The sequence below is a fragment of the Vicia villosa genome, linkage group LG5 (genome assembly GCF_029867415.1).
Source record: "Vicia villosa cultivar HV-30 ecotype Madison, WI linkage group LG5, Vvil1.0, whole genome shotgun sequence".
Lineage (NCBI taxonomy): Eukaryota > Viridiplantae > Streptophyta > Magnoliopsida > Fabales > Fabaceae > Vicia > Vicia villosa.
This window is the reverse complement of record NC_081184.1, coordinates 36254271-36266623: the sequence shown is the minus strand read 5'-3', so window position 1 is coordinate 36266623 and position 12353 is coordinate 36254271. Positions and strand designations below refer to the sequence as shown.

General features: G+C 31.9%; 1 protein-coding gene across 1 annotated transcript; it reads right to left on the bottom strand.

Moving 5' to 3' along the window:
• Nucleotides 1-4635: 4635 nt before the first annotated feature.
• On the bottom strand, nucleotides 4636-11641 carry LOC131601566 (probable serine/threonine-protein kinase WNK5). Its single transcript, XM_058873418.1, has 7 exons — nucleotides 10923-11641; nucleotides 9503-9768; nucleotides 8354-8577; nucleotides 7546-7703; nucleotides 7135-7447; nucleotides 6078-6434; nucleotides 4636-5211 (listed from the first exon to the last, which is right to left on the bottom strand). The coding sequence occupies exons 1-7, from the start codon at nucleotides 10995-10997 to the stop codon at nucleotides 4760-4762; spliced, it is 1845 nt and encodes a 614-aa protein (XP_058729401.1). The 5' UTR covers nucleotides 10998-11641; the 3' UTR covers nucleotides 4636-4759.
• Nucleotides 11642-12353: the final 712 nt, after the last annotated feature.

Here is a 12353-nt window from a genome sequence, read left to right as displayed (position 1 = left end):
AGAAAGTGGTGAGTGGCCCGGTATTGGGAACTGTTCACCACTCATCTATCCTAAAAGACACAAACCAAGCATTTCTTTTTCTTTTGCCTCGTTGGCACCTAAGGGCAATGTCATTTCCGCTTGTACGCATCCTAGGTCGATCCCTTATGCAAAAGCGCGAACGTTGACTCCGCCCAATTAAAAAACACAAAAACAAACAGAAAATCGTGAGCCGAGCTACGGTAACTCTGATTCCTGAAAAGGATACGTAGGCAGCGGGGTAGGGCCCGTGCGAGTACAATTCTTTATTTTCCCTACATTTTGCATTCATTTCGCATTTAGACATAGACATAGTATACACCCTTTAGATAGAAACAGACGTAGGTGGATACCATCGAGTACGATGGGCGCGAGGGGTGCTAATACCTTCCCCTTGCGTAACCGACTCCCGCGCCTAGATTCTCTGATCGCAAGACCTTGTTCCTTCCTTTTTAGGTTTTCTGATATTCCTTTCCCTTATGGGATAAATATATTGGTGGCGACTCTGTTCATTTTTTCGCGAGCGTGCGACAATACCGGAGATACATTTCCGGTTTTATTCAACGTTTACATAAAACCGGAAATGGTTCTTCAGTTTTAGTATGTCTGCATTTGTTCCCTTTCTTTTAACATGAGTCTTTTTGGTAACGTGTGTTTATTACTTCTACATGAGTTATGGCTGAAAGTCCATCTAGGTTGAGACGCGGAAGGCTTACACAGAATGTTTCAGTTCAGAGGGAAATAAGTCAAGCATCGTAGTCTCCTTCTACCTCTGGACAGGATGTGGCGGATGCATCTACAAGTTCTGGTGTTCACGTTTCTCCGCCTACTTCATCGTCCTCCTGCAGCAGGAGAGATTCTCTAGATCATCCCTCCCCATCTCCATATTCCCGTAGACGTATTACTTCACCTATAATATTTGAAGAAGGAGAGACATCACACTCCCAACCGGTACCTGAGGCCACACTGTTGAAGCCCGATGCATCCCAGCCTCAGTCGTAGCCACAAGCATCCCAGCCTTAGTCCTAGCCACAACCTCCATCCCGATCTCAATCACAAGCGGCACCTAATGTCCAGGAAGATCACCATGCACTTAAGGCCCATGCAGATGAGATCGCACCTGCGGAACATCAGATTTTTGGACGAAGGCCTTCCAATTTATCATTGTTGCCTCTATACCCGGACCATGTTGCTAGACATATCTAGGACAGAAAGATAAATATTGCATGTAACTACTAATTTTTGTAGTGTTTATTTTATTATTAAATTTTGTTTGGTTGAATCAATTTTGTTAAACTATGTATGCAGGAACGTGATCCACTAAAGATCATTAATCATGTATGGAAGATCACTTCGTGGTAGCTCCTACTGAGCCATGGTTTCAAGAGCTCTTACTGCTTTCAGGTTTCAAATATTTGACCCTATGTGGATATACTATCGCTAATCATGGTATGATTAACGATTTTGCTGAGATATGGCATCATGAGACATCATCGTTCCATCTACCACATGGTGAGATGACGATCACACTGGACGATGTTGCATGTTTGCTGCATCTTCTAATAAGAGGGAGGTTTGTAGACGATGAGAGGTGTGGGAAAGAGGAGGAACTAGAGTTGTTGGTAGAGTACTTAGGAGTTATCCTAAAGAGTGCCATGGAGGAGATGGATTGATCCCGTGGTGCTCAAGTCACATTTAGTTATTTGTATATGGTGTTCATTGAAGAGCTAATATGTGCACAACAGGCTGATGGTGACCCCGAGCAGGTATCCCTGCACAGAGCGTGTGCTATGAGAGCATACCTGTTGTATCTGGTTGGATCTGTCATTTTTGTGGACACAAGTGCGACTTACACTGATGTCATGTACATGTGGTACTTTGACGACTTTGAGCGGATCCATGAGTGGAACTAGGGGGTCTCTTGTTTGGTGTACGTATACCATTAGCTGTCTGAAGGCTGTAAGTGGAAGACAAAACAAATGACCGACAACATCACACTCTTGATGGTAACATTTCTTGGTCTTATATTATATGTATGCCATTTTGTAAATTATTTTGATTTCGTTACTAATTAATAATTCTAGTTGTGTAGGCCCAGGTCCTACAACACTTCCCTCGCATATCCAGTTGGTCACTTGATCCTACGCATACTGAAGTAAAGTCGTGTGTCGCAGCATTCGACTCGCTCCGAGGGAACCAAACGACAGAGTCGTTCCGAGTGTATATTCACCACTTGGTGTTTGATGTTATACACTTCCATGCATACGTCGACCACCGTGTGATGATTCCATGTGACGACATTGTGCTATACTGGGGATGATTGGCTTGCGGGTCGCGCAAGACGACTGCTCATCAGCCTGAGAGCATCATGTTTCAGTTTGAGTATATGTCGTGCATACCCCGGGATCCTGCTGTGCTCTTCCCATGGTGAAATGCATGGATATGGATGCCTTGTTTGATGATCATATTAATCATCTGGTGTCAGATTAGTTCCGGAGTACCTTAGCACCAGACGATTGGAGCCACATGGACGGTTACATCCTATGGTTCTTCAAGGTGTCCCATCCATATCTGGTACAAAATGCTCCAAGAAACTCATTTAGGGCGGCTCATCAGGAGATTCTAGATGAGGAGCAGGCTAGAGGCGATCATGCTCATAATGTGTTGCCTAGGTGTCGTCGTATCGTGAATATTGGACAGACATGTATTGATGGATGATTTTTTCAAGATGGTTATGAGGTTATAGGTGTTCTAGATGCCATCATGGCAGAGGCTCGGGAGGCTCTGATGTACATAAGGCATCAGAGGAACGTCAGGAGGGGCAGGAGCCGATTCAGAACCTGCCATACGCAGTAGTATTCACATTTGTATATCTTATATTGTATTTTGGTTTGGATAATATTTTGTTTATCGAGTTTGGATTGTATTTGGATAATATTTTGATTAGCGACTTTATCGACTTTGGACACATTTTGTAGTGTTGACTACTATATGAAAATATATGTCTTTGTATTCATGTCATGCATATAGTATTGTATTTATTTTGTATTCATGTAATGCATATAATATATGTCTTAATATGTGGAAACATTTGAAACCATGAAAATTATTTTTTGCTATTGTCAGCATAAAATCCGAAAATGTATTTCCGATTTCATCCCGTAAATACATCTTTGGGATTAACTGAAGTTTAAAAAAAATGTTTCTTAGAAATATACTTCTGGGCGGGCATGTAGGGACAAAATTGAATTTTTATAGAATTATTTTCAATGACATAGGATGTGTTAAAAATTCTCTAATATTTCTCACAAAAATGCAAATCTAAGTGGAATCCCTCACACAAATGCAAATTTCCACCCCTCTTATAACTATGCCACACACAAATGTAAAGTTGCACCTAAGAGTAGTAAAGCGGGCAGCCCGCCTCATTTAGGCCCTTCCCGTTTAAGTTCGTCCAAAGGTGAGGCGAAGCGGGCCAACTTAGACATCCGAGCTCAAAAGTCAAGTCCGCCCCGTTTACTAACGATCTGGCGGGTTGACGAGCCGGTTTGCCTTATTTTAAATTATTTTTCCCAATTTACCTTACTAATTTTTTTATAGGATACTACTTTATTTACAATTTTTTTAAATAATTTACTATTTGAGTTACTATGTCTATATTTATTATCTTTTAGATCATATACCATAATCATCCAAATAATAATACAATCTTTAAGAGTTACTCCCTCCGTTCCTTTTTAAGTGTTATTTTAGAATAATTTTTTTGTTCCTATTTAAGTGTCGTTTTATAATTTAATGTTATAATTTGTCATTTATACCCTTATTTTCTCAATAACTCCACCTCAAATTTTTCAATGATTGAATTTATTTGGAAAGAGGAAAATAAATAAGGGTATAATAGAAAATGTAACTCTAATATTCCACTATCTTGGTTGAAGAGCTTTTTGCTAAAACGACACTTAAAAAGGAACGGAGGGAGTACTAAATAATAAGTTTTACTAAACAATAATAAAAAAAATTATTATTTCATATTACTTTGTAATTCCTATCTCATAAATTATTGAGTTTCATGGTTGCAACATGCATCCACTGTCAAACGTAAGTGAAACAACAAGTAAACAAATTTTCTAATTTATGGCAACAGTAGATGTAAGTATTCAAATTCTCATTTTTTATCAATAAAAAATAAATAAATTAGTGGATTGGCTCCTCAATGCATTGTCCAATTTTTACTCTAAGTATAAAAAAGTTAAGAGAAAAAACCCGCTGGAGAAATCTACCCCGCTCTACCCTCGCCCCACTTTAAAGCGGGTTAGGCGGAGAGTGCCAACTTAAAGCACCGAATTGAAAACCTCGGCTCAGTCCGCCAAAATGGTGGGATAATCGAGCTGACCCGACAAGCCCGACCCGTTTTGTCACCCGTAATTACACCCCCTACTATAGTTATTATAGAAAATAAATAATCCTATACTAAACTTTTTTTTTATATAAATATTAATATTAATTGCATAATAGTGGAAAACATCATTTAGTAAGTATCCCTATTAGATTGCAAATAACTATAATAATTTAATATTTTTCATATACACAACAAATAATTAAACATCTTTTAACATATTCACAAGTTAAAATATATTACAATTATTCCACAACATAATCCAAGCAAATAAATTCAAAAACACCCTAAAAGTAATAAAATAAGAAAATTATATAGTACATTCTTAACCCATGTAGCATGAAATCAACAAAAACATCCATCTCCTTCTGGATTTTGAAACCCAACATTCTCAATAGCATTAACCGTGTTGAACACCCTTCTCTTTTCCATCTCTTCCATCAAAGATCTTTGCAATTGTTGTCTCCTCACATCAACACATGAATTAATCCTTGTTAGTCTCTTACATCCATTCCTTGTTCCATGATGATTCCTATGATTGTGATTTTGAGTGTGAGAATTCATTTTCATGTTGCAAAACATTTTGGTGAAACCAGCTTCCACCATATCTTTTGGAGGACAAAATCTTGTCCATTTGTTGTTACTCTTTGGATTGCAACAAAAGGATTCTTCTCCTACTTGAAGAGTTGAATCGTGTTCGTCTTCGTTGCATGAATCGTCGCAATGGAAATTGAAACACTTGATGGAGTTCATTGAGGTTTGTGAGCTTGCATCATCATTAATAAATTGATGATCATCTGCAAAATAGTTCAAGTCTTAAACTATAGTACTACAAGTTACTAGTTATAGTTAGAAAAGAATCACTTTTAAGCCGATAAAATAACTATTAAAACAATATCGTATCAAAATTAAAAAGATTCAAAAACAAAGAACATCATCAAAAACAAAGAACATGATCACAAAGTTCGATCAATTGTGCATGTTTCCAATGTCCTATATATTCAATATATTTCGGAGGGTTAGAATATCAATGAAAAAGGAAACGTCTAAGAATTTTTTAACTGACGTATAAGACAAGAGATTAATATTTAGATCAGTAGATGTTCTGGTACACGATTGATTAATTTATTTCTGAATTTATACAACCAGAAATAATGTGGTCAAGAATTTATATTTCAACAATTATTTTGAAATTTCTCTAATCTCTTAAACCAAAAACCTAGACTACAACAATTTCCCAAAGTAAATAGATCATTCTTTCTATTTAAATTTCTCAAGAAACCCTTCAACTTAGTCAGATAATCACAAAGTTCGATCAATTGTGTATGTTTTCAAGGTCCTATTCGATATATTTCGGAGGGTTTGAGTATTGGTGAAAAAAGAAGCATCTGTGAATTTTTTAACTAACATACAGGACGAAAGATCTATATTTAAATCAGTAGCTGTTCTGGTATATACGATTGATTGATCTATTTTTGAATTTATGCAAACGAGAATAATGTGGTCAAGAATTTATATTTCAACAATTATTTTGAAATTTCTCTAATCTCGTAAACCAAAAACCTAGACCACAACAATCTCCCAAAGTATTCTTTCTATTTAAATTTCTCAAGAAACACTTCAACGTAGTCAAATAATCAATAAGTTAAAAAAATAGAAGTACCTTGTAACCAATCTTGAGCAAGAGAATAATGACTCCCACAAAGGTTTCCATTATTGTTGAATGAAGCACAAAACATAGGGAGGGAACCATGCGAAGAAGATCGAGAAGGCGGCGAGAAGAAAGGATGGTGATCATTATCATCATCTTCACCATAGTTAAAACTATGTTGTTTTTCATACTTAGAAGTGTCACAATCCCTCCATGTTGGAACTATAGTTGAAATCTCTTCTTCAATCATCTCAGCAATCTCCAATGGTTCCAAGTCACTAATTTCTAGTTCTTTCACCATTTCATTTGCAACTTCAATTGCAGTGTCCTTTATGGTGTCAAATGGAAAATATATGTTTCTTGTGTTCCCTATATTCAAAGTTTAATATTTTTAGCAAACCAATTTTGTATTTCTTCTCCATTACTAAAAGGGTGTAGATGGTTATACTATATATCAAATATTAAGTAAATTAATGTATTTCATGAATAATTTGGTTCTTTATATGAATAATTTGACCAATATTTAAGAGAATAAAAATGATATTTTCTATTTCCAATAAAACAAATAGGTTTCTGTTTTTCCTAAATACCAGTTTGGATATTTACCTACAAAAGTGTTTTCAATATAAAAAACTAAAAATTAAATTATGGACACTTTTTTTTAAAATTTTTTGAATTTTTTTTTATAATATTAAATATTTTAGTTAAAAAATTTACAAATAATTATTTTTAAATAATTTTTGAAAAATATTATTTTAGAGATATCATCATTTTATTATAATCTTTTTCGGATATCAAAATTTTAAGAAATTACTTAAAATTAAAATTATTTTGAATATTTTTTTATAAAAATTATTTTTGAGATACATTTTTTTATAATTTTGACTATCTTTTAATCTTCAATAATAATGTATATTTATGTTATTAAATGTCAAAATAATTTTTTTAATTTATAAAAATGAGTTAATTTTTTAATATTTTAAAAAACATATTTACAAAAATTGTTTTTAAAAATATTTAAAAAAATCTATTTTTCTAACACTACAATAAGTGATGAAACTATACATACCTTCTTTGTTAGAAATTTTGACTTTAAGGAAAACAGTATCATCCTCTTCATTCATACTTCCTGTGATTGTCATGAAAGTGCTCTTTCTTTGATCATTCAATGAAAGTTCCTCTTTGGCAATTATTGCATTGAAATTGTTTTTTTGAGGTGAAGTTGGACTAAGCAATGGTGACTCATGTTGGGCTGTGGCTAAAAATGGGTCCAACAAAAGCTCTTTTGCTGACAATCTCTTTGATACATTTGCCAAACACTTCCCAACAAACTCTTGGGCTTCTTTATCTTGAATCTTGTAATATGCCTCTGGTAGCTTCCCCTTTAATATCAAATTGATTAAAAAAAATTTTAATTTTGTTAATAAATGAGTAAATGAATTAAAAATTAAGTGATTATTTTTTTTTCAATTAAACTTACTGAGGTAACTTTTTTGTATATTTGAGCAGGGTTAGTGCATTCACTATATGGAAACTCTGAAGTGAACAACTCAATCATGCACATGCCAAATGAGTATATGTCTACCAACTCATTGTATTCCTCTTCATACAATTCTGGTGCCATGAATTCAGGTGTACCTAATAATCATTCAAAATATACAAAAATAAAATCAATTTGATACACATAATCATTTACAGGAGTGGGGCTTGTTTGGATTGGATTAATATTATCTGTTGATCGACATAAGTGCTTGTAAAACTACTAAGCTCTGTTTGATAAAAATTAGCTGGTAGCTTATAGCTGGTGACTGATAGCTGATAAGCTAATATGAGTGTTTGGTATATTAACTGTTTCATTAGCTGATAGATACAAAATGACATAAACGATCATTTTAATTAATAAGGATAATAATATTTTATTAAAATAATAAGGGTATAAATGAAAAAAAAAAAAAAGTCACAAGCTCAAAAGCTACTTCAAATAACTTTTGATAAAAAAAAACTAAAAGCTAGTAAACAAGCTACAAGCTAAAAGCTGAAATACCATCACGAGTTTTTTCATTAATGTAAGCTGAAAAACTAAAAACTAAAAACTAAAAGCTCTTTTTTGGGTCTTACCAAATAGACCCGATATGAAAATAACATATGACATATTTTTCATCAGATCTGCCTTAAGTTTTTAGAGACTCAGTGTTGATTATTCATGGTTTATTTGTGACAAAATAATTTATGGATAAGTAGTTATATGTGATAAGTGCTTAATTAAGAGATGGTATTTGAGAAATTACCTATGACACTGTGTGCATGTTGGGAGCCACGAAGAATTGCTGCAAGGCCTAAATCACCAATCTTGACCTTTCCCATATGACCATTGACAAAGATATTGTCACATTTTAGGTCTCTATGTATTACAGGTGGATCATGGCTATGCAAATACACCAAACCATTTAAAATTTGACGAGCCCAATTCTTTATTGCTCTGATATCTACACGAGGGTACTTCTTTCTATACCTAAAAATGTAATCACAAATGTTAGAGAGCATATAAGAGTTAACATAATGGTTTATATATAGAGCTAAAGGGTAGGGTTACAAAATATCAATGACTAGAATCAAAGTTTGAAATTATGGTCATGATCACGATCACATTTAAAATATTAAACTTTAACGTCATATTTGGGAGTTTGGAGTGAAGGGGAGGGGAAGGCTTCTGAAAATGAATTTTTTAAAAAATATAGAAAAATATTTGATATTTTTTGAAAAAGAGATTTTGTTTAGAATGATAAAAGAGTCATTATCATTACAAAATTTTTAATTTTTAAAATAGTATAACAACCTAAAAGATATTTGGAAAATTTATGTAACTCCTCCAAAACCCTTCTTCAATACAAATTTTGAGTTCCCCCATTTTATAGGGTTTTTGATGTTATGAATAAAATCAAACCTTCCAAAACTCTCCTACCCAAAATCTTTTTTATTTTTTTCCACCCAATTCTTACTATTTTCCAAAGTCCTCCCCTCCCCTCTCCTCCAAACTCCCAAACATAGCCTAAAAGTTTAGGGTCCGCTCTGCCCCGTTTTCTTTGTAGCGAGTCACTATTTTTACTCTGCACCGTCTATTATGTCTACATTGCTCCATTTTTTTGTAAATTTTCACATGAGAGACCTAAACGAGACGAACATGTTTGTTTATCACCCTTAGTAAACACCTGCTTTATGTTAAAATACAAGAAAATGTCTTTGATATTTAGAAAAACTATAATGCAACTCTAAATTGTGGTTTGCAACTATAAATGCATTTACAAATGCATGTATCAAGTCTGTTTTCTTGCAACATTTTAAATTGCAACTGCAATTTATAACCATGATCGCGATTGTGATTTAAAGCAATTCAAAACATATAAAGTAATGAAAATAAGTGATGGTTAAAGAATTACTCTCTTAGGGTTCCGGAAGTGAACAATTCAGTGATGAAATTGAATGTTCTACGATCAACATCAATCCAAGTACCATGGAAGGTAATGATAGAATCATGATCCAAGTTCTTTAGAAGATGAACTTCTGAATAGAGACGTTGAAGTTGATCCGGTGATTGAAAAACATCATCAAGTTTGATTTGGTTCCAAGCCACTTCAAGTCCTAAGATTTCATCAAATGCTTTATAAACTATCTTCATAGCTCCTTTGCCAAGGACATCCCTAAACTACACACACCAATAATATAATTCAATATCAATCTCTCAAAAACCGATTCTTCTAATCTATAACATGTTTGGTGTCGAACATATGTGATAGTATCACACTCGTTTATAGTGTCCATGTTTGTATCAATGGTGTCTGACACACGTGTTAGTGTCACATTCATCGGCAAAATATCTATATTTGTTTCTGTGTCAGCACTTTAAGCATAATAATTTATTGCTAGTATCAACTCAACAACTAATTCAATATATAAAAATTCAAAATATTAAACAATTTTATTTCAAAGTCAAACGTATATGTTTGGTGTGTGATAATATATCAATATTGAGTCTCAATAATTCAATTTAGTCTATACTATATATGAATGACCCTTGGGTGTACTAAAGAGTTAACCTTGTGTGATTGTCCCATGGTAACAAGCCAAGACTTAGTAAAAGAGTAAAACAGAACAAATAATGCTTTTCTATTTAGTAATTTGACTCAATCATAAATGGCAACCGAAGAAATAATTAACAAGTAAATTGATATTTTAATATCAATTTAATCCAACAAATTTATAAAATAGCAATTTAGTCCATTAGATTGAAAACATGTTAGTCAATTAAGTCATTTTTACAAATACAATATCACAATTTGATACAAGACTATTACAATCAATATCTAAATCTTTATTTGATTGAGGCACTAATGAAATTGGTCCATGTTTCATAATTTAAGGGACTAGTTTGCTATTTTGTAAATTTGAAAACAAAAATTTTAACCCCTTAATTATTTTAGGGACAAATTGCGATTCATAGTAAAATCGTTTTTCACAAGAAAAAAAAAAAAGGTTCTTGAAAAATTAAATAGCGGTTTTATGAAAAAAAACAATAATTAGATCAATATTATTTTTAGACACAGTGAAAATAATTACTAAAAACTCAAATATACAATTGTGAATATTATGATTCGAATTCTGTGATAACATATAACTCTTAACAATATTCACTTCTATTAGAATTTTCGACTATTCATAATTTTATTTTATTTATTAATTAATTAGTGTTAACCTTCAATTCAAATTATCATCAATGAAACTTCATGAATTTATCATTTTACATAAACAATTAGAATTTATTACACTATATGAATATGAGAATCAATTAGAAATACTTACACGTCCATATCGACCTGAAGGATCAGTTTCTACATATCCAAGTTGAGCTTTGCCTCCTATTCTTCCCTTAAACATGGCTCTAAAAACTAATCTTATATAACTTAAAAATATAAGCACTTAATGGAAATTATATTTAAGTAATCTTATCTTGTATGATTCAAGTAAAAGTATATGCTAGATAATCCGAGGCTTCCACTCATGATTCTCATATGAAAAAACACCAAATAATTGCCATAAGAGTCTTGAGTAGTCAACACATAGCATAATCCAAGCCATTTCAATAAATCCACATGAAATTTCGTAGAATTTTTTGTGAACCATTTGAGTCAAGAAAAAGAAACTTGAGATGAGAGGGTTATGAGTAATTTGGTTGAAGATATTTGTGGTTGAAAGAGAATTTGAAAAGATTAAAAGGGTAGTTTAGAAATTGAAAAGATTATAGATATGACATATGAATGAAATTGGGGTTCTAAATTTGAAGAACTTTGGGCCATGTTTTGATAGAAACATTTGTGGTTGTGAGAGATGAAGAGAAAGCAAATTGGTTGGATTAGAGAAAGAGCGAATCTAAGAAGAAAAGGGTATGATAGATTTTGATTTTGGAGTTGAAAAAAGAGAGAAGAAATCTTTTTAAGTTTTAGGATTTGGTTAATTTTGTGGATTATGGAATGTGGAAATTAAAGAGTTGTGGTTAGGGTGTAATATGGAGTAATCTTAGTGGGGAATTATATTATATAAATATTTTACATTGCATAGTTAACATTCATATCATAATTAATAAAGTAATCGATAATGTGTCTATGCTTATTTATTTTTGGTGTAAAGGTGTTATCTTATACGTAATTGCTTAAATTAATCTTATAAATTATAGAAAACTTTAATAGACAGATTTATCCAAAAAAATTAATTAAACTAAAAGAGGCTTATATATATATATATATATATATATATATATATATATATATATATATATATATATATATATATATATATATATATATATATATATATATATATATATATATATATATATATATATATATATATATATATATATATATATTAGTATAGATCAAATATCTTTTACATTTAAGATTTGATTCAAATTCAAAAACTCTAATTAAACTGAAATAATACTTACCATTTCATTCAAATGATCTCGGATCTATGTTTTATTTAAGAATAAATAATACTTACCATTTTATTCAAATGATCTCGGATCTATGTTTTATTTAAGAATATATATATATATATATATATATATATATATATATATATATATATATATATATATATTATGCCTTAAAAATAATAGAGAAAGATATATATAATTGTAGAATTAAGTTAATATAGAGATACAAGTCAATTAAATTATTTAATTGGTAATGAATATTAAATTGCATTAATACAATGGTTGAGTTGAAAATTCTC